The 27023-nt window shown below is 38.2% G+C and overlaps 1 protein-coding gene across 4 annotated transcripts in view; it reads left to right on the top strand.

Moving 5' to 3' along the window:
• The window catches only part of AKT3 (AKT serine/threonine kinase 3), a 309235-nt gene that overhangs the window by 7345 nt on the left and 274867 nt on the right, over positions 1 to 27023 (top strand). For 3 of the 4 annotated variants that reach the window (XM_047077095.1, XM_047077092.1, XM_047077093.1), the window contains exon 2: positions 3508 to 3665. In XM_047077095.1, the coding sequence (XP_046933051.1) occupies positions 3620 to 3665 (46 nt within the window). In that variant the 5' untranslated portion in view covers positions 3508 to 3619. Of the gene's footprint in view, positions 1 to 1257; positions 1280 to 3507; positions 3666 to 27023 lie in introns of those variants that run through there. The other variant, XM_047077094.1, reaches the window with a different exon arrangement.

The following is a 27023-nucleotide window of genomic DNA, read 5'->3' as shown; positions in this document are numbered from 1 at the left end:
TACTGCTTAAGAGTCAGTAGCATTGTGTTTATGCACACGAGATAGCATTTATTTCTAGCCTATTGGTCGTAACTCTGGAGTAGTATATGTTTGAATGTCTTCTAAGTTATTTTCATAGAATGTGTCATTTTAGCTGGGAGTCCCAGGAGCACCTTTAAAGCTGAATATTACGATTACGGGTAGAATTTGGTAACATTTTAAGATGCAAATGGATAAAGCCATTTCTATAATGTGGGTTTACTGGTCCTGATGACGATTATAAATTTTGTCCTGTCGATTTAGCATACATTTAAGCAGTTTAATCGAAATGCATAAGCACTGATAAACATTTTTATCACAAAAGCTAGTTTTTTGAAAGTTTCATTATAAAACAAAATTCATTGATTTGGGTTGACCTGGATATTTCCGTATATTGTATTGTACTGAAGGGGCAGTGCTAGTGGAAAGAACATGTGCCTGGTTCTCTGGTGTCTTGGTTCCCTCAGAAAGCAGCTGTGTGACCTTGGGCAAGTCGCTTCATCCATCTGTACTCTGTTTCCTCAACTATAAAATGAAGGTCCTTTCCTGCTTTGAACTCCCAACAATGAAATGTCAACTTAAAAAGTGCAATGAATTTTGAAAATACTTTTGTTTTTTAGTGTTCTTTGCAAGGGTGTTGTGATGCAGATTATTTTAATGGAAAGGGATATGTTTTATATATGTTTATTGGATATGTGTTATTTTTTGGTTATTATTGAATGTTGACCTCTGATCTGACCCCTGATCTCTTCCATTTCCAATTCCAAGAATATTGAGATAGGAGGGTGTTTTGTTTTGTTTTGTTTTGTTTTTAACCCAAATTATATCATTTTGCAGTCAGAAAGCAAGAATGGCTTCAATAGATATGAGGCCCCTTGCTACAAGTATTGCCAAAGAGAAGGTCTGTAGTGCAGCTCTTCTAAAGTCATCGTTTTGCACTAGTGCTCCCAATATTTAATTTTTTTGTAATTATTTATGTAGTATAAAGAACTAACCCTTTTCAGTTATCCAGTTCTGGATTATGTAGCCAATTTTCAGAAAGTTACATAAATCAAATTAAAATGATGTTTGGATTCTTTACTGAAGGCCTTTGTTTTTGTTTTGTTTTTGGCCCGTTTTTTAGTGGCGAAATGAGTCTTGTCTTGAGTGATGTGGCCATTTCTCAAAGTGTGCCCCCGTGGATATCAGTACATGCTGCTAAAGAAAAAAAAAAAAGAGCCCTGTGTGTTCAATAAATTTAGGATTTGCTGAGATAATTAAGGTTATACATACTTTATATCTTTAATATGTTAATAGTGATGTTTTAATTTTTTTTTAATGTTTGTTTATTTTTGAGAGAGAGACAGAGCGTGAGTGGGGGAAGGACAGAGAGAGGAGACACAGAATCTGAAGCAGGTTCCAGGCTCCGAGCTGTCAGCACAGAGCCTGACGTGGGGCTCGAACTCAGGGACTATGAGTTCATGACCTGAGCCAAAGTCGGGCACTTAACCGACTGAACCACCCAGGTGCCCCAATAGTGATGTTTTAAGAGAAAGATATGGCTTGTGGAATTTTCCAAACTTACTTGGCCAGAGAATTTTTTTCTCTTTTCATCTTTTTTTCTTAATTTTTTTGGAATTTCGTTTAGTATTGTTTCAAACATATCTTGGCAAAATACACTCAGATTCTAATATCCCTTTGGACTCTCTGTAGTATGAGATCCAATGACTACGGGGACAGTCTTGGCCTTACCTGTAGGTGCTGAGGGTACCTGTTGGGGTGGTTTTCTATTCAGCCACACAAACTTTGTCAGGGTTTGATTCCTGACTCAATCTTGATTCCTGACTGTGAAAGGAGTAGGCTTTCCACTTAATTTGCGTTGGGAAAGGGGTTGTAATTCAGTCCAGTACCAGTGAGGGAGTCTAACCTTGAACTTACTGCTATGCACTATTTATCAAAACCCAGTCTGAGAAAGTAGTATAGTTATATAGTCCATCTATCCATTTTTCTGGTTACCTAATATTTATGCCTAAATTTACCTAAAATTATGTTTCTGGACCATATAAATGCTCATGTAGCTGGACCACAGTTTTTGGTCCCTTTCTGTGGAAACATAATTTTTAAGCTTATTTATTTATTTTGAGAGGGGGAGAGGCAGAGAGAGAGGGAGGGAGAGAGAGAATCCCAAGCAGGCTCTGCACTATCAGCACAGAGCCTGACTCTGGGCTCGAACTCACCAACTGTGAGATCATGACATGAGTCAAAATCAAGTGTCAGACGCTTAACCGACTGAGCCACCCCCGGTGCCCCTCTGTGGAACTATTTTTAACTCAGCTTTATCTTGGCGTTTTCCTCTTTTAGGTTGAGGGGGACAATAAGTAAAACTCATTAGTGTATGTATCAGAGTATTTTTGAAGACTTTGTTACCCTGCAAGCTATCTTATAAAGACCCATGGGATAAATTTCAGATTTTTATTCCAGGAAAAATTGTGTTCCCTCTGAAGCAACTTCTTTTTCTCTTTTTAAAAATATTCATGGATACTGTAAATACTGAAACCGATGGTGTTTCCTTATTTGCATCGCTTCCTGAAAGCTTTCTGCTAAATTTGTGGCCCATCTTTTACAGATATGTAGACTTCTACTCTGGCTTCTTTTTGTCTTAAGGCAGTATAGTTTCTGCAGGCTCTGGGGTCGGCCATATTGGCTCCATCCTTGAGGAGCTCTGTTGGATTCAGGCAAGCTGCTGAATTCCGTGAGCCCCAGTTTCCTCTTCTGTGAAATGGAGTTAATGGTACCCTCCTAGGGCTACTGTGAGGCTTACCTAAGGGTAATGGACGTAAGCACTTGTTCTTGACACATCTCAAGTACTCCGTACTTTTTTCCACTTTCATGTTCCCCATGTTTCACCTCGTCTGCTTTTAAAGATAATTGATTATATATTATTTGTAATATTTTATTCACAATCTAAAAATTCACTGTAATCTAATTTTGTAATCTAAAATATTTCTTGGAGCAAGACAGACCAACCATACCTAAGTGTTGGTTTCTTAGCATGTTGTATTTTGCATAAAATATAGCAATTAAAAACATTCACAATTGCTTTGCCATAAATATTCCTAAATTTACAGAGATTTTGAAACTAGATGTACACGAGAGTTTACTTTTAGTCCACTTCACTTTCATTTTCTTCCCTTTTCACTTCAGACACACAGCCCCACAAACAGATTTTCTGTGTTATTTGTATAGGTGGGTCAGTGGTTTCTGAAGGCATTTTTTTACTACAGCCTCTTAAGTTAAAAGTTTCACTATCGTTTGAAATCTGTCACAAGACCAGGGAAGCACGTTCATGGTAGAACTATTTAATAAATAAGTTCCCCAGTTTGAGGAGTTAGATTTTTATGTGAGGTCAGGCCAGTTGAAGACATTTACAAAGAATTAGTTGTTTGTTATTGCTGTATGAGTTGCAAGAATGGAAAAAAAAGAAATTCTTTCTTCAATACTTCCTTCCAGGCTGAGTCATCACTAGAGAGTGGGAAGGGCAGCAGCAGCAGAGAATCCAAACCCCAAAGCTGATATCACAAAGTACCATTTCTCCAAGTTGGGGGCTCAGAGGGGAGCCATCATGAGCGATGTCACCATCGTGAAAGAAGGTTGGGTTCAGAAGAGGGGTAAGTGTTCAACAAAGCTGCACATAATGTGGTTGGTAAGTGTGCGAATGGTTGGTGGTGTCCTGGAAGTTGATATTTTTCCTGACGCTGTTAACAAAGTAAACGGACATACTACATCCAGGAAGAGAGAAATGATATTTAACATATGTGTTAGGAATTTGCTTGTTATGTAGGGATTCTAAGTAATTCCTGATTTTGATCCTTACTACAGTTCTGAACATTTGGCTCTCTGGGATGTTGTGTGCTTGCATGTTACAGAAAGTTCCTGTTGGATTTTTCTGTGCTGTCCACAGCAACTCTGCAATCCAGAGGGATGTCTGTAGGACGATTTAATAATCTAGAAAAGTGTCTAACTTGTATGCATTTAAAGACATGTAAATTTATATTAAGCCGGTTTGGGTGAAAGCAGGGGAAGGGCTTCTAGGGTTAAAGGGGAAAGAGCTCACCCACAAACTTCTGGCTTCAACAACCCTGTAAGTTAGGTGAGGAAAGTCCTAAAGTAAGAGACCAACTGAAGAAAGGGTTTCTGCATGTGTGTGTTTATGTTTAATTGCATATTTTTATTTTTCATGATCTAGTTTTAGTATTTCTTGTTTGCTGTTCGCTCCTACTTTAGATAAATAATTCAAATGCATTATTATTCTTTTTACATTATTTTTACTTTAAAGGAAGAACTCTTTAATGTAAAGCTTAGTTTATCTCCTAAGAGATCACCTTTTAATGTGGTCAATGTGTTTATTAAGAAATCTAGAGTGTAGACTCGTTGCCAGGCAACTACTGTTTATCCACGTGGCCAAATTGAGTAGTATGAGGACTGTTGCATTCTTAGGACTTTTAAGTTCCTGTATACTGTATCTATTTCCTGATTAAAAGTTACCTTTTAAATAGTGATTTCAATGTTTTTTGCGGGTCTGTAGTTAATACCTATGTTTGGAAAGTCATTGTCAGTAGTTAAATGGGATTATGTATTACTGATTTCTAAAAATTCATTCTTATTGAGTTATAATTTCCATACCAATACAATTCCCCTATTTTAAGTGTACACGGGGATGAATTTTGCTACATGCATGCAGTAGCATAACAAACACTGCAGTCATGACGTTGAACATCTCTGTCACTCCGAAAGCACCCCTATTCCGCTCTGCAGTCCGTCCTCTTTCCTGAGCCCTGGGACCCCTAATCTGCTACAACTGTAATCTTCCTTATAAGTACACTCATCTGGTCCTCTGTGTCTGGTTACTTTCACGTAGCATAATACTTGAACGATTCATCCACATCGCTGTGTACATCACAAGTTTGTTCCTTTTTATTGTTGAGGCATGTTCTGTAGTCTGGACGTACCACAATCTATTTATTTACTGGCTGATGGATATTTGAGCTATTTCTGGTTTGGGGCTATTACACATAAGGCAGCTATGCACATTGGAGATCATGTCTTGGTGTGGTTTGTTTTCCTTTTCCCTTGGGCAGTGACCTGGGAACGAGATTGCTGCTCATACGGTAAGTGTGTGCTTAACTATCAAACGGTTTCAGCCAACTATTGTACGATTGAGTTTAATTTATTGTATGTTATATTATAAATTTAGAAGACATTTTCAGATTTCACTGCTGTCTGAAGGTGCTTTTTCTTTGTTTTTTTAACTTGTCTATTATATTTATACTGTCTTTCCTACTTTGTTTTTTGGGGACGGCAAATCACGTAAACCTTTTGGAGTAATACTTTATGCACCTCTAATGTCTGCTCCCATTAAGTCTGTTTTGAGGATTAAGTGAGGTGATGGATGTGGATGTGTTTTGAGAGCTTGAACACAAGTGTAAGTTATTGCCGGCACCACATGTTGTCAAAGATTTAGGGTTGTTCTTGAGTTTGTTTAGTTAATTGCGTCTTACCTGAAACACCATGATAAAAGGTCGGTTTAAAGTGCGTGGGGTATAGAAGCAAGAAAAAAATGGACCAGGATTTCTTTGCATTTTTCCTGCCTTGGTTAATAGTACACAAAGATATAAAATGATAAGTAAAAGTCTTTTCTGTCGTCTGCTCTTCCAACTGGTTTCTCTCCTCAGAGATAACCATTGTAGACCTTTTGTATTTTATACTTTTTTTGGTGATTATTATCCCAGTTTTGTATATAATATGCTAAGCTTTATTTTTGAGTAGTCTTACATAATCTCGTGTATCGCCCTTATGAAAAATGAAGAATTTGACTTGTTAATACCTGTTCTCTTCCTTCCCTAAAGGGAGGGAGTGGGCTCATGGTGCACTCTTCATTCTAGAAAGTACTTACACATCATCTCTAAATTGACCACTTTGGGAGTACCCTACACAATCTTTCCTCTGAATTTCCCACATTCCCCTCCCAGTTTGTGGCAACTGAACGTTTATTTTATATTTTCAGGGTTTGTAATAGTTATACTTGCTGATTCGGAGAAGCAGTAATCGATATTATGATAAGTAAACAGTACCTGCTGCCAACCAGAGCAGTATGGTGGGTGCGTGTGATGGGAGCCATAGAGAGCAAATGATCGCCTCATACTCTGTTGGTGTTCAAGATCATGACACACTTTGGTTTGGCCTCTGGTTTGGGCAATAATGGTTTTTCCTGGATTTTCTAATTGTCACATTTCCTCCCATTGGTAAAAGAGTGTATGCTTTGCTGTCTTCCTTGTATCACTTGGTCATCCAGCTTTTTAATCCTGGTATTTGTCAGAATTCTTTTGTGAACTGACCTTTTTCTAGGTGTGATACTCAGCTAGTAGCATGTTATTTAATTGCATTCCTGGACAAGTTCAGTGCTTTCTTAGATCTCCTGTCTTTCCCCTATTTGTTTTGGATTTATTTTATGGTTTTCTAGAAGTAGGTTTTTTTTTTTTTTCCTTTTTTCAATTTACTGAAGAACTTCTTTCAGAAAGAATATGTCAACACAGTGTTTGAAAATGTGCTTTTCACTTTTACACCTGATGCATACCTTTGCTGGGTATAGAATTCAGTTGTGAAACAGTTTTCCTTCAGAGTTGTGAAGGCTGCATTCCGTTACCTTTTGGTAACCAGTTTTACTGGTAAGAGGCTTAACACTAATAGAAGTAATTTCTTTCTAGGTAACCTGTTTGTTGTCCTCTTGAAGTTTGTTGTGTTCATGCCTCTTTATCCTTGGCTTTATAAAATTTAAGGAGGATAAGATGTGGTTCTTTTTAATTCACCTGTAAAGCATTTGGTGGACCCTTAGAATATGCAGGCAAATGTGTTTAATTCTGGGGAGTCTTCTGTATTTCTTTTGTTATTTTTTCCCTTCTGTGTCTTCTGTATTTTTTTATGGTTTTTTCCCTTAGAGCATCTATATCAGTGCTCTGTTTTAAAATTTTTCTTTAATTTCTTTGTTTTCTCTCCTTGTTCTGGAAGATTCCTCAACTTTTTCTTTGAGCCCTTTACTGAATTATTTATTTCAGCTATTACTTTATATTTCTGGGAATTCTTTGTAGTTCATAGCCACCCGCTCTTATTTTACAGGTTTTTAATCAAAGGACACCAACGAGACTATTTTTAAATTTTTTATCTGCTTTGAATAACTTTTTCAGTTTGTTTATTTTGTTTATTTTTTTTTTCCCTTGGTGGTGTTAGTATTCCTCAGGTATCTGATGATCCCTGTTGGTTTATTTGTGAATGAAAGACTGAGTTTACTTGTAGTGACCTCTGTCTGTTTTTGTAATTCATGTATTTTCCCTGTACTTACGACTGGCTAGATTCTCTGAATGAGGATTTGTAATGGTACTTTTAACTGGACTCTTACAAGCATTAGTTGAAATATTAGGGGAAACCAAATGGGGCATTTTTTTCCTCTGAACTATTCTTAATTTATTCCTTTAGAGATTTTCAGTATGATTTTAAGAATAATCTTCTGTTTTAGTCAAGCAAATTTCATTTGTCTGTTGTTGCTGTTTGGACATATTTTGGCTCAAAGAATTTCTTCTTAAAGAGTAGTAGTATTCTCTGCCTCTTTACACTGGGCAGGTAGATTATCATCACCTGAACTCTGGTGTACTTGTTTTAAAATAAATATATAATGTCTGCCTTCTTTACCTCACAGTGTGCTGGTAAGCATTGTGAGCTAATGTATACAGAGTATTTGTAAACTATTAATAAAAGTATCGATATAAAAAATTCACAGTTACCCTTAGTTTGACTATCAGTCCTTTTTCTCAAACTTGCATTTATGAATCAGTTCATGTTAGCTCCTATCTAGATATAATCTCATTTCATTTGTACTTTTGATGTAAATAAGTTGTTCATCATTAAATAGCATCCTGGAGAAGGAAAAAACAGACTTAAAAATAATTAATGATACTGTGTGGGGCAGATACTTTCCTAACTTCGGTTATTGGTGATATATCAACATTGAAACCTTTTTTTCCTGTACTTTTCTGGAGCAATTACAGAATGGTAAATATTAATTGAGATAACACATTGATGTAGTATTGTTGGTGTTAGAAATGACAGTAAAGGAAACGTCATGTAGCACACGTGGAGTAAAGTACCGTCTACATTTTCCTGCTTGATGGTCCTGGGAGAGCACATCAGCTTAGGAGATACCTGCAGACGTGTTAAACACTTCTTAGACTCTCTCCTTCACAAGAGAGAAGTGACCAGAGGCTGGTCACAGACCAGCGTTTCTGTACTGCCAGTCTCTAAACCTGATGTCAAAAGTTTTACTCTAAGTTTGTCCTGTTACAGTGAGGGCTAATAGTTGCTGTGAAGAAAGGTATTGCATTAATAAAGTGGGAAATTTAACCAGCTTAAAAGGTCTAAATTATTGAATTAAGTAGGTTGCAATAGCATTAACCAGGGCTAATTGTAATTTATAAAATTCCGTTTGCGTAATAGTACTGTTTCCCAAGAAGGTAAGTAGTCTCTTCTAAAGGTGGAGAGCCAGTTCCTTGATAACATGTTAAAATCTGTAATGTATTGGTGGTCAATGCACAGTCTTACAATTCTGAAATTGGTACAAATTTAAGAGGTGGTTTTATCATTAAAAATATTTGACTGATGGTGGCGCCTGGGTGGCTCAGTCGGTTAGGTGTCCGACTTCGGCTCAGGTCATGATCTCGCGGTCTGTGGGTTCGAGCCCCGCGTCGGGCTCTGTGCTGACAGCTCAGAGCCTGGAGCCTGTTTCAGATTCTGTGTCTCCCTCTTTCTCTGACCCTCCCCTGTTCATGCTCTCTCTCTGTCTCAAAAATAAATAAGTGTTAAAAAAAAAATTAAAAAAAACAAAACATTTGACTGATGAAAATGCTGCATGCATGTGATAGTTTCTTACGCTTTTTGTTGCTTTGGTATCTAACAGATTGAACTTTCAGGTTGTGTTCTGTGTACGTAACCAGTTTGTGCTTTCAAAGCACTCCTTCCCTTAGTTTGCCTGCTACTTAGAGTTTCCAGTTCAAGGATCTTCATGAACTGTGTCCTTGGAATAACACTTGTTTTGTATTCTGTGAACTGATTTGTTTAGGTGAACCGGAATGTTAGTATTTGGTAATTCCAAGCTAAACTTGATAAGTCTATGAATTTTCTGTCAAAATAGCTTAATGCCACTCTGCAGAATGTTTTAGTAATGCGAAGATTGTAAGCTGGGCTATGTGTTAACATGAGATTATTGTGAGCTAGTCAATTATAAGCTGTTCTAGAAAACAGAATCACAGTTTTTGGGGTTCTCATCCAAGTCCAAGGGCTTTTTCCTTAACTTTGTATGTACTTGTACAAGTACCTTTTGCTTCTGTTTTATTCACAAAGTGAGTTTTAAGTAAATGATCAAGTGCTTATAGAAATAGAAAACAACCGTATGATTTTCTGTTTACTACGCAGAAGCAAGCATTTTCCATAGAATGTGGAGAGCTGTGGTAGCCACTGTATAACATGATAGTTTAGAGAAGCTCACTTGACTATTAACGTTACAAGTGGGGAATAAACATGACAAAATTAAATCTATTTTCTTAAAAAAATTTTTTTTAATGTTTATTTATTATTGAGAGAGAGAGAGAGAGAGAGAGAGAGACAGACCTTGAGTGGGGGGTGGGGGGGAGGGGAGGAGTGGTCAGAGACAGAGGGAGACACAGAATCTGAAGCAGGCTCCAGTCTCTGAGCAATCAGTACAGAGCCTGATGCGGGCTGGAACCCATGAACCTTGAGATCATGACCTGAGCCAAAGTCAGATGCTTAACCGACTGAGCCACCCAGTCGTCCCAAGTTTATTTTCTAATGACATTGGGACTCTGAGATTTAATGTATTTACAATAACATGAATTTTATTTTATTATTTGTCTTATTTTCTTCGTCTTATTTTATTATTTGAATACATTGGTTTTGAAAATGTTAATCAAGTAAACCATGGAGAGAACCATCAAATGATAAGCTTTCATATGCATTCTAGAGCTGTAGAATTGTAGAGCTGCTGTTATGTTCGCACACACTCACACTACTCCCTATCTTATGCGAGATAGGGATACTTATCCTTCCCCATCAGCAGTTGTTTTGTGTATTGACTTGTAAATTCACTTGTTCAAGTTAGTTACCTCTACAGTTTTCTGCGTGGTCAAGTCATCTGCAAAGAGTCACAGTTCTGCTTCTTCCTTTGCAATCTTTATGTCTAGAGTTAATTTTTCTGATCATTTCACTGGTTAGGAATTCCAGCACAATTTTGAGTAAAAGTGGTGAGAGTGGACTTTTGGTCTTATTTCTCATGTTATTTTACCACCACCATCATCATATTATGTGATAATCACTATTGTAGTTGTTGTGGGCTTTCTATTGCTGCCTTTAATCAGATTGAGAAAGTTCCTTTCTTGTCCTGTTTTGCTGAGAGTTTTTATCATGAGTGGGTGTTCACTTTTTTCAAAAAGTTTTCCCACATCTATTGAAATGACTATTTGACTTTTCCCTGTATGGTGTTAATATGGTGTATTACTTTAACAGCTGGAATATGTCCCATTTGGTCCTGATGTATTATATTTGATTTACCAGTTTTGATGTACCTTGTCAAGGATTGTGGGGTTTTTTTGCATTTATATTGGTCTATAATTTTCATTTCATGTTTTAGTTTGATGGCTATGCTGGACTCATAAAATAGGTTGGGAAGTATTCCCTTCTCAATTTTTGAAGGAATTTGCATAAGATAGGGTTTATTCCTAACTTAACATGTTTGGTAAAATGCATCAGTGAAGCCATTTGGGTTGGGGCTTTTTTGGTGAGGTTTCTGATAATAAATACAATTTGATTAATAGGCATAGGACTATTCAGATTTTTTGTTTCATTTTGTGTCACTTTGGGAAAATTGTGATTTCTTAGGAATTTTTCCATTTAATCTAAGTTGTTGATATATTTGGAATAAAGTTGTTCTTAATATTCTCTTATTCTTTAAGTGTCTGCGGGATTTGTAATTATAATCCCCTATTAAATTCTGATGTTGGTAAATTGTGTTCTCCCTCTCATTTTTTTTTCCTTTGATCAGTTTTACTAGGAGTTTATACATTTTATTGATCTTTTCAAGGAGCCAACTTTTTGCTTTGTTTTCTTTGACCTTTTCTATTTTACTGCTTTTGCTATTATTTTAACTTACTTGTCTTTTTTTCTGGCTTCTTAAGGTAAAATAGTATGTCATTGGTTTTAAATCTTTATTTTTTTAAAAAATATAAGCACTTAAATCTATGGATTTATCTTTTTTTAATTTTTTTTTTAACGTTTATTTATTTTTGAGACAGAGAGAGACAGAGCATGAACAGGGGAGGGTCAGAGAGAGGGAGACACAGAATCTGAAACAGGCTCCAGGCTCTGACCGTCAGCCCAGAGCCCGACGTGGGGCTCAAACTCACGGACTGCGAGATCGTGACCTGAGCTGAAGTCGGACGCTTAACCGACTGAGCCACCCAAGCGCCCCTGGATTTATCTTACATCACAGCTTAGTTTTGTCCTACAAGTTTTGATGAAATGTGTTTTCATTGTTATTTAATGTAAAATGTTTTCTAACTTCCCTTGGGATTTGTTCTTAGAACCATGGGTTATTTAGAAGAAGGCTGCTTAATTTACAAATATATAGGGGTTTTTAGATATGTTAGTGTTTTGATTTCAGTTTAATGTTTGATTGTATTTACAGAAGATATTCTATAAAAGTTTCAGTCATCTGGAATTTTTTGTTATTTAAAAAAATTTTTTTATGGTCCACCATATGGTCTATCTTGATTTTTCTGCTGTTGTGGGTGTAGTTTTTTTTTTTTTTTTTTTATAAATGTCTGGTCAGGATGGGTGATGGTGAGTCATATCTTCTGTAACTTTACTGATTTTTTTCTTTAGTTCTATCAATTACTGAGAGAGAAGTAAAATCTCCCAACTATGTGAATTTCTGTTTCTTTATTCTATTTTGCTTTATATATTTTGAAGCTCTGTTGTTAGATGCATCCAGATTTGTATCATCTTCTGGATATATTGCATCTTTTATCCTTATGAAATGTCCATCTTTTTCTGTCTTGAAATTCAGTGTGTCTGATATTAATATAACCACTACAGACTTTTCTGATTAAAGTTTACATCTTCTATCTTTTTAAAATGTTATTTTACATTTAGCTTATCTGTGTGTTATATTTAAACCGTCTCTCTTGTAGATAGCATAGTTTTAGGTCTGGTTCTGTTTTTTTTTTTTTTTTTTTCCTCCTCTTTATCTCATTTGACAGTCTTTACCTTTTAATTGGGGGTGTTTAGAGCATACATATTTGTTAATGTAATTATTGATATGATTGAATTTAGGTCTACTGTTTTTTTATTTATTCTCTATTTGTCCTATTTAAAAATTTTTTTCTCTGTTCATATATAGGTATATTTTTGCCTTCTATTGGGTTGATTGAATTTTTTTTAGTATTTCATCTAAATCCCTCTGTCAGTGTGCATTCTCAGTGGAGGGGAGGATATCTCCCCCAAGGGGGTAATCATTGGTTCTGGGGGAGGGTGCAAAAAACTCAGATATTTATAGTCATTTGTGCCTTTCAAGTGGGACACATTATATAAACATATACAGCGTATCTGTGGTATTAAAATTTCATGTGGGAGGCTAGAGCGGTTAGGGAAAAAAAAAAAGACTAAAAAGGCTTGTTAGGTGGGCCATAATGGAAAAAACTGAACTTCTCTGTAATCTTACATTACTTAATGGTTATTGTAGGGCAGTGGTTTTCAGCCAGGGTTATTTTACTCCCCTGGGGACATTTGACAATGTCTGGAGACATTTTTGGTTGTCATGACTTGGGGTGGGTGTGCTATTGGCATCTAGTAGGTAGAGGCCAGGGATGTTGCTAAGTGTTCTGTAATGTATAGGACAGTTTTCCCCAAACAGAAAATCTTCTACTCCAAAATGTCACTAGTGCTGAGGTTGAGAAACCCTGCTGTTGGGTTTATAATATGCATTCCTAATTTATCATATTATATACTGGGTTAATATTTTACTGCATTATGTAAAATAGAACACCCTTGAAATACTGTAGTTACATTTACCTCTCCTCTGAGTGCCTTGTACTGCTGTATCTCATATATAGCAGATATAAATATGTTGTAAACCATGTGATACAATGTTTGAATTTTTGTTTTATGTCCTTTTTATGTCTTTTAAAGAAGAGCAGGATAAATATAGTCTTTTATATGTACTTAATTTGCAGTGTTTCTTTCTTTCTATAGATTTGAGTTTCTGTCTGATATTATTTTCCTTTAGCTTGAAGAGCTTTCTTCAGCATTTCTTTTAGAGCAAATCTGTTGGTGACCAGTACACTCATATTTTTGTTTATTTTAAAATATTTTCGGGGCACCTGGGTGGCTCAGTCGGTTGAGCTTCCGACTTTGGCTCAGGTCATGATCTCACAGTCTGTGAGTTCGAGCCCCACGTCGGGCTCTGTGCTGACAGCTCAGAGCCTGGAGCCTGTTTCAGACTCTGTCTCCCTCTCTCTCTGACCCTCCCCCATTCATGCTCTGTATCTCTCTGTCTCAAAAATAAATAAACATTAAAAAAATTTTTTTTAATATTTTCATTTCTGTTTTATTTTTGAAGGATTTTTTTATTGTATATAGAATTATGATTTGTGAGTTTGTTTCTTTCCTCACTTTAAAGATGTCCTTTCATTTTCTTCTACTTTCCCTTGTTTCTGATAAGTCAGCTCTTACGTTGTGTTGTTACCTGTATACAACATACCATTTTCTGTGACTACCTGCGAGATATTTCTAGCCTTGATTTCAGCACTTTGATGATGTGCCTAGGTGTTTTCTTTGTATGTATCCTATTTTGGATTTACTGGATTTTTGTTGTTTTTCATCTATAAATATATGTTTTTACCAAACTTGGGAAGTTGCATTGGCCATTATTTCTAAAGAACATTTTCTATGCTGTTCTCTGGAATAGTTGTTTTTTATATTTTATACAGAGTTTATAATTTTATGTATGGCAAAATTAGTCTTAGTCACCCTACAACTACTGGAAGTGGAACTCTGATAGGTATATATGTTTTAATGTGTGGATATAAAAATTTATTAAAGTTTTACCATTCACTTAGTTTTGTTATTGCTCATAACAAATTATGTGGAGTAGAAATTTCATCTACATTGATATTTGAGGAAACTGATGATTTCTGTTTTTGAATTAAAATTTTTTTTTTAAGTTTTATTTATTTTGAGAGAGAGAGCACGAGCAGGGGAGGGGCAGAGAGAGAGGGAGAGAGAGCATCTCAAGCAGGCTCCACACTGTCAGCACAGAGCCTGATATAGGGCTTGAACTCACGAACTGTGAGATCATGATCTGAGCTGAAATCAAGAGTTGGACTCTTAACCGACTGAGCCACCTAGGCACCTCAGAAACTGATGGTTTCAACCAGCTGAGTTCCAGACACCTGGAAACATAGCTGAACCTTTTTTTCCCAACTGAATTTATAGAATTTTAAAATAGAAGAGATTTTAGAAGTCACCTAGTCTTATATCCATTTATCTTTACAGAAAACAAGTCATTTTTTGAGTTAGGGGCTTAGCCTGGACCAGTAGCTGAAATTTCTTTATTGCCAATTTTATGATGCTTCATCTTTTGTTTCTTTCTTGACACTCAGACGTGTTTTGGAGTTCTTTTTTAAAAAGTCTGTTATTAGTATGTGCTGAGAGAGGGGCTCAGAACAGTTGCACAGGAGGAGAGTTTCAAACCCCGTGAGAATGGCAAAAGGGGAGTATCTTACATCTGGTGGAATCCTTATGCCATTTGAGTGGTATCGCTTACCTCTCTGTGTCCCAGTGGGGACTACAGGGAAGCTGTATCTCTAGAACTTACTGTGTTACCTCCTTGGAGAAACTATTTTTATATTCTTTGACATGGATAAACTTTCTTTAATTATCTGTTCACATTCTGTAATCAATTGCATTATCTTACTGGTATGATTAACCGTGCACATACCAGTGTGCTTTCTTTTATGTATGTTGATGCTTAACGCCAGTTTTTCTACTTTTTTTCCCCTGCATCCTTGTCAATAAAAATGTTCTAAGTATTTCAAATATAAATTCTAATATAATCTCAGTTTTTTCCCAGATCACAGTCTTACAAAGTTGGAATGATTTCTCTTGTCTGTGTATTACATCACTTTGCTCCCTTGTGGCTTTATATTGACTAGTTATCACATAGACCCTTTATTTCTCTTTGTCTGTTGTCAACTCCCCTGAGGGCAGGAACTGTGTCTAATACAACTACATTTTGCATATCAGTTCTGCGAGTACTTTGAATGTGGGAGGCTCTTAGTCTTTGAGTGAATGAGGAAGAAAACAGTTTTTAGAAGTTCCAGTAGCTGGGGCACCTGGGTGGCTCAGTTGGTTAAGTGTTCAACTCTTGGTTTTGGATCAGGTCATGATCTCATGGTTTGTGAGTTCGGGCCCCATGTTGGACTCTGCACTGACAGTGCGGAGCCCACTTGGGATTCTCTCTCTCTCTCTCTCTCTCTCTCTCTCTCTGCTCCTCCCCTGTGCGCTCTCTCTCTTAAAATAAATAAATACATTTAAATAAGAAAAGGTCCAGTAACAGTGTGTCACAGATTGCAGGGCAAGGAACTAGAATTGGGACAGCTGGGGCAAGTCAGGAAACACAAAATAGATCACAATTATGAAAGCAGCCTATAATCTAGGATAGGGTTTTGGTAAGGGCGGGGCTGGCATTCTAGATCAGGTTGTATATCTGTCAAGTTGTTTGTAGGAAAATGGAGCTAATAGGGTAGGAGTTGCTAGAACTGACTGAATGTTCTATGCACAGGACTCTGATAGTCCCAGAATGGTTTAGCATATAAGACGCCTAAATCAGGTAAGTGAGAACAGAGTAGTGGTCATAGTTCTGGAACACTTACCCATATTTTACTCTTAGAACCACAAAGTACTTCTGAGTTCATGATTCTTCCGGCCTGGAAGAATCTTTGGTACTGTGTTGCTGATGGATCATTGATCTCCGATATTGTGGGTAACTAAAATCTCACTGTATAGGATGTAACTGTTTGATTATTTAACAGCTGTGAGTAGTAGGGGTCTTTGTTTTGCCCTCCTGAGCAATCTAGAACAAGTTCTGTTTTCCGTGAGACAGGCCTTCCAATATTTCAGGATTGCTGTGACACCTTCCCTAAAATGTTTTTTTTTTTTTTTTTTTTTAAATTTTTTTTTCAACGTTTATTTATTTTTGGGACAGAGAGAGACAGAGCATGAACGGGGGAGGGGCAGAGAGAGAGAGGGAGACACAGAATCGGAAACAGGCTCCAGGCTCCGAGCCATCAGCCCAGAGCCCGACGCGGGGCTCGAACTCCCGGACCGCGAGATCGTGACCTGGCTGAAGTCGGACGCTTAACCGACTGCACCACCCAGGTGCCCCTTCCCTAAAATGTTTTTAAGCAAACTGTTCTTTTCTTTTAACTTGTTCATTGTGTGACATGTTTCTAGCCCTCACTCATAATTTTGGTGTCCTGCTGTGGAAATATCTCAGTTTGTCAATGTCTTTCTTAAAATGTGGTCGCCAGAGTGAACCTAATACTGCAGGTGTGGTCAGTGCAGCGAAGAGCACAGCAGGACTGTTCCCCACAGCACGGCACGGGAGGGCCGTGATTGCCCTCCAAGGCCACAGCTGGTTTTTTCAGTTTTAATTTTTTTTTAAGTTTTTATTTACTTACTAGAGAGAGAGAGAAAGTTTGCAAGTGTATCACAGGGGGGAGAGAGAGAGAGAGAGAGAGAGAGAGAGAGAGAGAGAGAGAGAGAGAGAATATGAGAATCTCAAGCAGGCTCTGCACTCTCAGTGCAGAGCCCGACCCTGGGCTTGAATTCAGCAAACCCTGAGATCATGACCTCAGCTGAAACCAAGAGTCGGACACTTAACTGACTGAGCCACCCAGGCACCTCTTTAGTTTTAACTTTTAAAGGAACTTTTATTATGTTTTGTTTATGCAGACCATTTACATATGCCAATTTGTTGTCCACATGTTACCAATTTTCATTCCTGTCACTAGTATGTAAAAGTTTCTGCTTTCTCTTGCCATAATTATCACTTGTATTATCTTTTTAATTTTAGCCATCATATTGCTGTTTTATTTTGCATTTATTTGTTACGCTGAGGCTTAACTTTGTTGTTAATGCTTTTAGCCATTTTTTCTTCAAATGAATTACTTGTTTCTTATCCTTAATCAATTTTATGGTATGAGGCTTATGTCTTCTTTATTAAAATTTTTTTTTAACGTTTATTTATTTTTGAGCGAGAGAGTGAGACAGAGCATGAGAGGGGGAGGGCCAGAGAGAGGGAGACACAGAATCCAAAGCAGACTCCGGGCTCTGAACTGTCAGCACAGAGCCTGATGTGGGGCCAGACCACGGACTGTGAGGATATGACCTGAACCGAAGTCGGACGCCCAACTGACTGAGCCACCCAGGTGCCCCTATGAGGCTTATGTCTTTAGTCAATTTTATAAATTTGATATGTTATTATTTGTAAGAGCTTTTTATGTATTCAGAATACCATTATTTTATTTATCAATTTGTTGTTACAAATATTTTCCTGGTTTGAGTATATCTTTTAACTCTCTGGTTTTGTCACGTATAAGTTTTTAATTGTTATATAGTTTAGTATATCATACTTTTCCCTTCCGAGGAAGCCATTGAGGTCACACTTAGATACTCTTGCCCTGTTTTCTTCGAGCATCGTTATGATTAAAACAATTTGTATTATCTACATAATACGTTAGTCCTCTTGTAAAATGTCCAAGCAGTATGTAATAGAGTATGATATGGTTCCTCCACTCCCAATTTCCTTCTTAGAAATAACCGCCGTCAAGTGTGATGTCCGGCTATAAAGCCAACATTTTTCTGAAAACAGGTAAGAATGAGAAAGATACATGTCAAACTATGGGTAGTATTTGTCTCTTGTTAGGAGATTGGAATTCAAGAGATTAGGTGGGGGACAGGAAGAGCGATAATTAAAGAAATGAGACTTTTACACTTTATTCTGTATAAACATTTGGATCTTTTATCTCACTTTGCGTAAATGACATCATAATCACTTAACAGTATGTCTTAGAGATTTGTCTACGCCCTTGCAACATGGTCACTCAGAAAATTTGAAAAAATGACCAATTTGATGTAACTTGCTTTTAGTGAATCTGTTCTTCTCATCCATCTACTTTTCTCATTTTTAAGTACGCAGGTACTGTCAGTTTAGCCCAATGGTCAAGGGGATGGAATTTAACTTCAGATCTTGGCTTTGCCATTTACTAGTGACTATGGGCAGAAATCTTAATATGCCTTAAATTTCTCATGTGTAAAATGGTGCTGATAATAAATGGTTTAAGACTCCGAGATCATAATGTTTGATTAGCTCTTATCCCAGTGCATGGGACATACTAAATAATTAATAGACAGTAGCAGTTATTTAATAATCTGTTATAGGTCCTAATGCTAAATTTCACATCACATTTAGTAATTGTTAGTGTTTAGGCTCATCTAAAGATACTTGCCCTTTTCAGGGTTTGGTTTTTTTTTTTTTTTTTTTTTTTTAATCCCTTCTGGTGCTCTGCATTTCTTAGAGATAATTGATGCTAACTGGAACTCAAAGGTGGTAAGTCACTTAGTGTCTTCTCAGCACCTCTGGGCATCAATGTTTGCATTATGATGGTTCTCTTTTGAGAAGACAAGTGTAAAAGAGGAGTTAATCAGTATTCCTTTCCTGTTGCCCGGTCTGAGTGCTATACTCTCTTCCTCTGGCTTCATCTTTTGTAATTTTGAAATTCGTGTTGGCCTGTAACTATGTTTTCCAATTCATTGAGGATTACGAGTTCTGTTTTCTGTATTTGTTCTTCGTTATGCTTGTCTTTCCCAACACTTTTTCTGATGTTGAGTGAAGTAGGGCTTAAAGCAACAAGTACATACATTTTTTTCTTCCTCACTCAGGGTTGGGTAAGGTCAAATGATAATGATATTTTAATCTTGTGCTTGAATTTTATGACTAAAACTGCTTGCCATATAAGAACACTAACTTTGTTATCTTAATGGTTGGACGTGAAGACATTTCTATCCAAAATTCATCGATCAAGAAATAGAACTTAAGTGTATTTTTTAGCTTTATAATATCAAGCAATACAAAAACTGAAAATGAAAATAACAGTAATAAGAATTGGGAAGAAGGTTGAAGGGGAACTCAGTTTTTCACCTTCATAGTGGGAAGTCAGTTGATGTGGTTACAGGTGATAAATCAAGAGACAGAGGCATAATACCGAAAATATTAAAAGTGGCTATTGTTGTGAAGTGGAATAGAGAGTGAGGCTGTGTGTGCGCGCACGTGTGTGCATATGTGTGCCTGTGCGGGGGAATGGTGGAAGGGATTCTTTCTTATGCTATTGAACTATTGTTGCTTGGTGTATGTGTCCATTAACAATAATAAATTATACCTTGCATGATCCCAATTGATGAAAATAAAATACAGTTTTGTATATCAATGTATGTTTAAAAAATTGATTGGAAGGAACTATACCAAATATTATCTCTCGGTAGTGAGTTTTTTTTCCTTCATTATATTTTTCTGTATTCTGTGAGATTTCCAAAGTGAATATCTTACTTTGATAGTTTAGAAGAACATTATTGAAGGAAAACTATCTAGGACCTCCTGGATTTAATTTGTCACTTGGCATCAGTATGCTGTTTTTTATTTAGACAAGTACTGTAACTTTTTTTTTTTAATTAAAGGAATTGTACACCATATTCTCTAAATGTTTGTAAATGTATTAGTAAGGCAGGCATTCTGCTAAAAATAACAGAAAACCCAGCCAACAGTAACAAAACAAAGACTGGTTTATTTTTTTCATTTAAGAAGGGTAAAGGTGAGCAGTTCCTAGTTGTTTAGCAAATAAAGATGAAATCATCAGAGATTCAAGCTCTCTCTGCTGCTTCACCTTTGGCTGGTTGGCTTTTCGTGCTACAGTTGTTGCTGTAAGGTTTCAAGATGGCTGTGCTAACAAGCATTACATTTCTGTTCAGGGAAGACGGATGCGAGTGTCAGCCACACTGTCCCTTTTATTAGGAAACTAGCAGCTTTCTCAGAGCTCACTATCAGACTTCCTTTTATGTTGTGGTGCCCAGAACTGGGTTATGTGTCCCCATAGCTGCGAGAAAGCTAGTCTCTGTCTTTCAGTCTGTGTAGGGGGAGGTGACAAGGGTGAGGGGGACTGGGAGTTGACTCTGCGTTAGCCAACAGTGTCTTCCACCACGAGTTGTGATTATACAGTTACAGTGCGTGTGCTTGAGTTCCCAGACAGATTTCTAGGAGAGACAGCAGCCTTCTTAGAGGTTAGACTGAGGATTTGGCGTATGAGCATTCTCTAAAATGCACCCCTGTGGAGATTATTCTAAAACGGGGCCATTTTGTCTGAGTTTGGGAGTACTAGTCTTGTGCTCCTTTTCGTCTTTTGAGATGATTGTGAGTTAGGGAGTAGGTCGGTAAAATGCTCCCCAGTTTGACTTTATTTTTCTTATAAATTCCAAATTTCAGTTTCTATCCAGGATTCTAAGGATTGTGAGTTTTTAGTGTATCAGGTACATTATGTAAGATTTTCATTTTTGTTTTTAAGTCTTTGAGTATGCAATGAAACTGGTAGTCACAGGTTTTATAGCTGATGATTTCAGCTCTCCCAACCAAAATAGTATTGGGTCAGCCCCAAATACCCAGATTACACTGGTCAAGATATTAGGTCTTACATTTACTTGGGTTTTTCCCATGACATGTATTGTAATGGGTATTATCCCTTATTTTCTTATTCCTTTGTCACGGACTTATTAAAAATTTTTTTCAAAATACAGATGTGTACAGTTGCCATTGTGATGTTTATGGGTTTCAGCATTAAAATGGTGCTGAGTACTCTCAAATGTAGAGAACAAACTGAAGGTTGCTGGAGGGATTGTGGGTAGGGGATGGGCTAAATGGGCAAGGGGCATTAAGGAGGACACTTGTTGGGATGAGCACTGGGTGTTATATGTAGGGGTATAATGACTTCAGGAATCTACTATAATTGTACTATATGCTAACTAACTTGGATGTAAATGAAAAAAAAAGGAAATAAAAAAATAAAAAATGGTGCTGAGTAAAATGTGTTACTATCAAATTAGACTTATTATAAAAGTTTAGGATTTAATAGTAGTGTTTATCAATGAATTGGTAAACTTTAACCTTAGGTTTGTCTTACCAGTAAACCAGGGATATTTATTTAGTCCTAACCCATTTTTTTCTTAGTCCAAAAAGATATTACTCACTTTTGCTCTTGCGGAGTGAAAAATTGTCCTTGAAACGGAAATGATCATACTCATTTCGAGTACTTGGATAAACTGATGTCTTTATTTGATTAGAGAGACATGTGTGCTGGAGACTGGGGAGAGGATATAAAGATGAAGAAACAGGTCACCTGTCCTCATGGAGTCCAGAGTGTCAGTGGGGGTAAAAGGTGAATTTCCTCATCTGTGAAGTGGGGATAATGCCAGTTCTTACCTACCTCTTGATGGTCGTTGTGAGGCTTGAGTGAGGGAAATCATGTGAAAGGTGTAGAATTATACTGGTAAGTGCTCCAGAAGTGTTAGCTGCGATTACTGTTATTATCACAAAACAGAGATTTGCACAGAGTGCTTTGGGAGCGCAGACTAGGTAGGGATTGAGTTTCTGGAAAAGTTGGGGAAGTGTCAGATTTTTACCTGCCCTCAATGCCTTGTTCATCTTTGCCACTCTAATGCCTACTGCCTGGTAAGCCCTCAAAAACTGCTGATGAATGAATTGATCAGAGAATGAGAATACACTTACATGGGTGGAATTTTCTTAAAGCATCTTAAAGTAGATACAAAATTGTAAAATACAAAAATGTGATACTAAAATTTCCATGCCTGACTTAATCCTGGGATAGAATTTAGAATATTTTTTCGAGTAAGTAAATAATAGAAAGTAATTTCAGACATAGAAAAGCTATTACTTTCAACCAGGCTTTTGAAACAAGCTGGGTTTTCAGACAGTCTAAGAATATTTTCTAGCAAGGACTTAGGATACAGGTGTCTTTTGCTGCGGGGTCCAGCTTTGTCCATATATTTTGGCAGTATCGTGTTGTTTTAGATCTGTTTTGTGACATCAGTTATCTGCTGTTGTGGAACAGACCACCCAGCACTTAGTGGCTTAAACCAACAATGGTTTATTATTTTTCATGATTTTATGGTTTGATTTGGAAGTTCTTCTAGTGATCTCACTCAGAATCACTCCTGTTGCTGCATTTGAAGGCTAAACTGGGAGATCCAAGAAAGCCTTTCCCCCAAATTGGGTCCTTGGTTCAGTGTTGGCTGGGGGTGCCTTAGTTCTCCCCCACATCACCCTTTTCCCACAGAGTGCCCTGCACTCTTGAGAGTGTGTGGCTGCCTTCTGAGGGTGGGAGACACCGGCCTCCCAAAGGCTAATTCCAGAGCTGGCACAGCATTTGCTTTATTCACATTTTATTGGTCTCAAACAAGTCACAAGATCAGCTTAGAATCAAGGGGAGAAATAGAGTCCATTTCTTGATGGAAAGAAATAGAGTCCTTTTCTTAATGGAAAGAATGACAAAGAATTCGTGGTCCTCTGTAATCTGCAGTAGAAACATAGTGCCTTACTAACTTTGGATATTTATCCTCTGTATTTATCATTTCTTCCATTCTGTTTTATCTGTTTTCTTCTTTCATTCCCAGTGGGTTTTTTTTCCCTAAAGATTTTATTTTTAAGCACTCTCCACACCCAAAGTGGGGCTCGAACCCACAACCCTGAGATCAGGATCCACACGCTCTGCCAACTGAGCCAGCCAAGCGCACTCCCTCCCTCCAGTGAATTTTTATAGTTTGTCTTCAAACTGTTTGATTCAAGTTTCCATTCATTAACACAAAATTACTTTTCCACCCAGTGTGGATGTTAGTTCTGCCCTTGTATTTTCCTGTATTTTAGTTATCTCCCTTTTCTTTGTATCTTTGAACTTTAATTTTATGCAGCCTATTACAATTTTTTAGTCATGACATAAGTCCTAGGTGTGGTGGTAGGACCAGAGGTAGTGTCAGAAGCAGTGGGGTAGTGTCTTCTGTGCTGTGTTACTGACGTTAGGAGCCTGAGTCTTTGGTTTAGTGGTCCGGTGGAAGATGACCAGATAGCCCCTTTGCATCCAGACAGTCTTCAGCCTTTGCTAAATCACCCCTGAGTTTTTACATAGTGGTTATAAAAATGATTTCAGCAGGTTACCCATAAAACTAGTGAAATTATGAATTGCTCAAGTTCTGTAATTTAAAACATGAAAGGTAAGCTGTTGATAGGCCACTTTAGAAAGCAGTTCTTCAACCTGGTGCTTAACTTGGAAAAGCATTATCCAGAGCCGTGTAAGGGTGGAGTGGCCACTGAGCTCCTTTTCACACCGAGAATATAGAATCGTAGTCTAAAGTATATTATGAAGTTGTCAACCATGTGAGTAGACTGTCTTGGAATAAACCCAGTTCAATTAGAGCCTTTTGATGCCCTCTCCATGCTAACTGTATTGCCTGTAGCCTCATGAGAGGTCCTATGTCAGAACCACCAGGCTAAGCCACTCTTGCTCTGTTGAATTTGTGCAGTGAAGTGCTGATTTGGGGGTAGTTCGTTGCGTAGCAGTTGATAATACAGACTTTGTAAGGGATGGTTTTGTTTTGCCAAAGATTTGGAGGCAATCAGTGAAAGCCTCAAGAGCCTTAGAATAGACTGTCAGTGAAGCTTGAGGGGCTTTGGGTGGGCCGTGGGTGAGAGTGCAAGGAACAGCGGAAAAAATGTTAGTGGAAATGTGAGGAAGGAAATCCTTGTTCTGTAGTGGCAGAGAGTTTAGCAGTCTAGTTGCTAACATGTAAAAGGAGAGACAAAAACTAAAGGAAGTACTATTAAACAAAAAGGAGCAAGGAACTGTTGAGCTTGGAAACACCTGGCCTCTTTTCCATGACCAGGACCAACCACTAAAATTAAGAAATAGATTCTGGGGAAGATCAAATATGGGACATTTGCAGGAGAACGTGATCCACAAGTGAAGCTGAAGATGTGACTTTAAAATCCTTTAGGACCTCAGCAAGATCCAAGGTGTTCCCTCAGGAGAATTCTAGTCCAACAGTAGGGGTTCTGAGCACATTTGGAGAGCTGGCCCTCAGCTGCCCCCGCAGAGGGGCTTGAAGAGATTTGTGGCTGTGGCCTTTGTCTCAGAATGGAGTGAGCTGTCCAGAGATGCACGGGAGACCCACAGACTTTTTTCTCTTCTTCTGTCTCCCTCTCCCTCTCTCATTTCTCTGAAGACCATCGAATTGGCAGAACCACTGTTGACTCGGCCTGAAGGGGCCACAGACAGTACAGATGGAGGGCAGCCTTTTGATCGCTGAACCTCTGGAGGTAGGAAGTGCACTGAGAGCACAACATCGTGTCACACGTGGGCCCTCCTCTCTGCGAAGGAAAGGATGACTCAGAAAGCAGAACCAAGACCGTGGAGGGCAGACCCTCATCAGGAGCTGCCTGGGCCCCCCTTGATTTCAGAATTGCTATGAGCCAGTAACAGCCAGCCACCTCCTTCCTTACCCCTTTCTGAGCAGCGCTGCTGTGGTAGTTTCTCTTTGCCTCTTGCCCATTGGTCCTGAGTTCCCGACTCACAGGAACCGTGGATAATAAAGACTGATCGTGAAAGTCCTAAGTCTCGTGGCATCCTGCCATTCAGTGGTACAAGGCGAATGTGGTGACAGGTTGAAGTCGCAAGGCTGAGAAGGCAGCTGCCCAGAGATGGCAGGCGGTGGGACGGGGGTTGGGCACCAGCGCAAGGGAAGGAGGGTCCGGTCCTTCACGCAGGGGAAGGGGCTGGTCGACCCACGGGGCGGCAGGCTGGCACTGGACGAACATGCAGACTCAGGAATGTTCACGAATGCGTGTTTTCTTTAAAAAAAAAATTTTAATGTTAATTTATTTTTGACAGAGAGAGACAGAGCATGAGTGGGGGAGGGGCAGAGAGAGAGGGAGACACAGAATCTGAAGCAGGCTCCAGGCTCTGAGCTGTCAGCACAGAGCCTGACGCAGGGCTTGAACTCACAGACCGCGAGCGAGATCACGTCCTGAGCCGAAGTCAGACGCTCAACCGACTGAGCCCCCCAGGTGCCCCACAAATGCGTGTTTTCTTAAATATTGGAGAAAGGAGTTATCTGACCAGTAGTTATTACCAAGAACTACAGAGGGTTACTTGTCAAATGAGGAAAACATTTCTCTGCTTATCTTACATGTAATTATTTACTGTTGTTTCTTTGTCACCAAAGTTACATCTACATAGCCTGTCTTCTCAGAGGTCACTTCACGTATTTTGAAACGTATTTAAAAGGAATAAATGTTAGATACAGTAGGGCTCTAACCTCAGCTCTGACCTCTTCTTATCTTTACAGTGACTGGAAAGAAAAGGAGGGCACATTCACTCCTAACTTCTTATCTTGGAAACTTCTAGTATACCGAAGAGCTGAAAGTATAGTGTTCACAAGCATGTTAGCAGCCTTAATGTTTTGCCACATTTATTTCTTCCCATCTTTATTGAGGTACACTTGACAAAACTATGTATTTAAGCTGTGCAGTGCGACGTTTTGATGAGCTTATCCATTGTGAGACCGTTAGTGCACCATGCTAGTTAACGCATCTAACACCTCGCATAGTTAACACTTTTCCTCCTGCTTTTTTTTTTTCTTTTTCTTTATTTTTGGTTGAACCACTTGGAAGGGAGTTGCAGGTATTATTCTGTCTGTGAGTCCTTTTAGCCCTGATCCCCAAGAATGAGGTGTTCGCAACTACAATACCATTAACACAGCTAAGAAATTAATGCTTTCAGTAATCCCATCTAGTACCATAGTCCCCAAAAAACTTAAACATTTTTAAAAATCTGTGGTGCAGGGGCCCCTGTGTGACTCAGTCGGTTAAGCATTTGACTTTGGCTCAGGTCATGATCTTCTGGTTCATGGGTTTGAGCCCCGTGTTGGGCTCTGTGCTGACAGCTTGGAGCCTGGAGCCTGCTTCGGATTCTGTGTCTCCCTTTCTCTCTGCCCCTCTCCGACTCGTGCTCTGTCTCGCTCTCTCTGAAAAATAAATAAACATAAATTTTTTTTTTTTAAATCTACGGTGCCTACTATTTACTTAGTTGTATCTCTGGCCCATTTCATTCTGGAATAATAAAAATACGACATTTATATTTCTATGAAATTGATTCTAAGTTTTTTGAGGGTTTTATGCCTCAGGTTGCCTTATAGAACATCCCCTGTTCTGGATTTGTCTAATTTTCCTCACTATTAGATTCACGTTGAACTTTTTTGGGTGAGAATACCACATAGGTGATGTATACTTGATCAAGAAGGTGACTTCTGGATCTCTTCACTATAAAGATGTATTTTTCCCATTTGTAAATCTGTGGGTCATAGTTCCCAACAACCCTTCACTTGTTTAAACTTCCATTGATGATACTTGCCTGAATCAATTTTTACATTATGAATTGTAGAGAAATTGCTTATTTTATTAAAATTTTTAAATATTTATTTTTGAGGGGGAGAGAGGGATACAGAGAGAGAGAGAGAGAGAGAGAGAGAGAACCAGACCAGAGAGAGAGAGAGAGAGAGAGAGAGAGAGAGAGAGAGAGAACCAGACCAGCTGGGGAAGGGCAGGGAGAGAGGGAGATACAGATTCCAAAGCAGGCTGCAGGCATGGAGTCCAACATGGGTCTTGAACTCACGGATTGGGAGATGATGACCTGAGCCGAAGCTGGATACTTAACTAACTGAGCCATCCAGGCACC

The sequence above is a fragment of the Lynx rufus genome, unplaced genomic scaffold (genome assembly GCF_022079265.1).
Source record: "Lynx rufus isolate CCGP_SWC_20201006 ecotype Redwood Valley unplaced genomic scaffold, mLynRuf1.p SCAF_15, whole genome shotgun sequence".
Lineage (NCBI taxonomy): Eukaryota > Metazoa > Chordata > Mammalia > Carnivora > Felidae > Lynx > Lynx rufus.
Note: the sequence above shows the minus strand (reverse complement) of the source record. Positions and strands in the feature narration are given on the sequence as shown.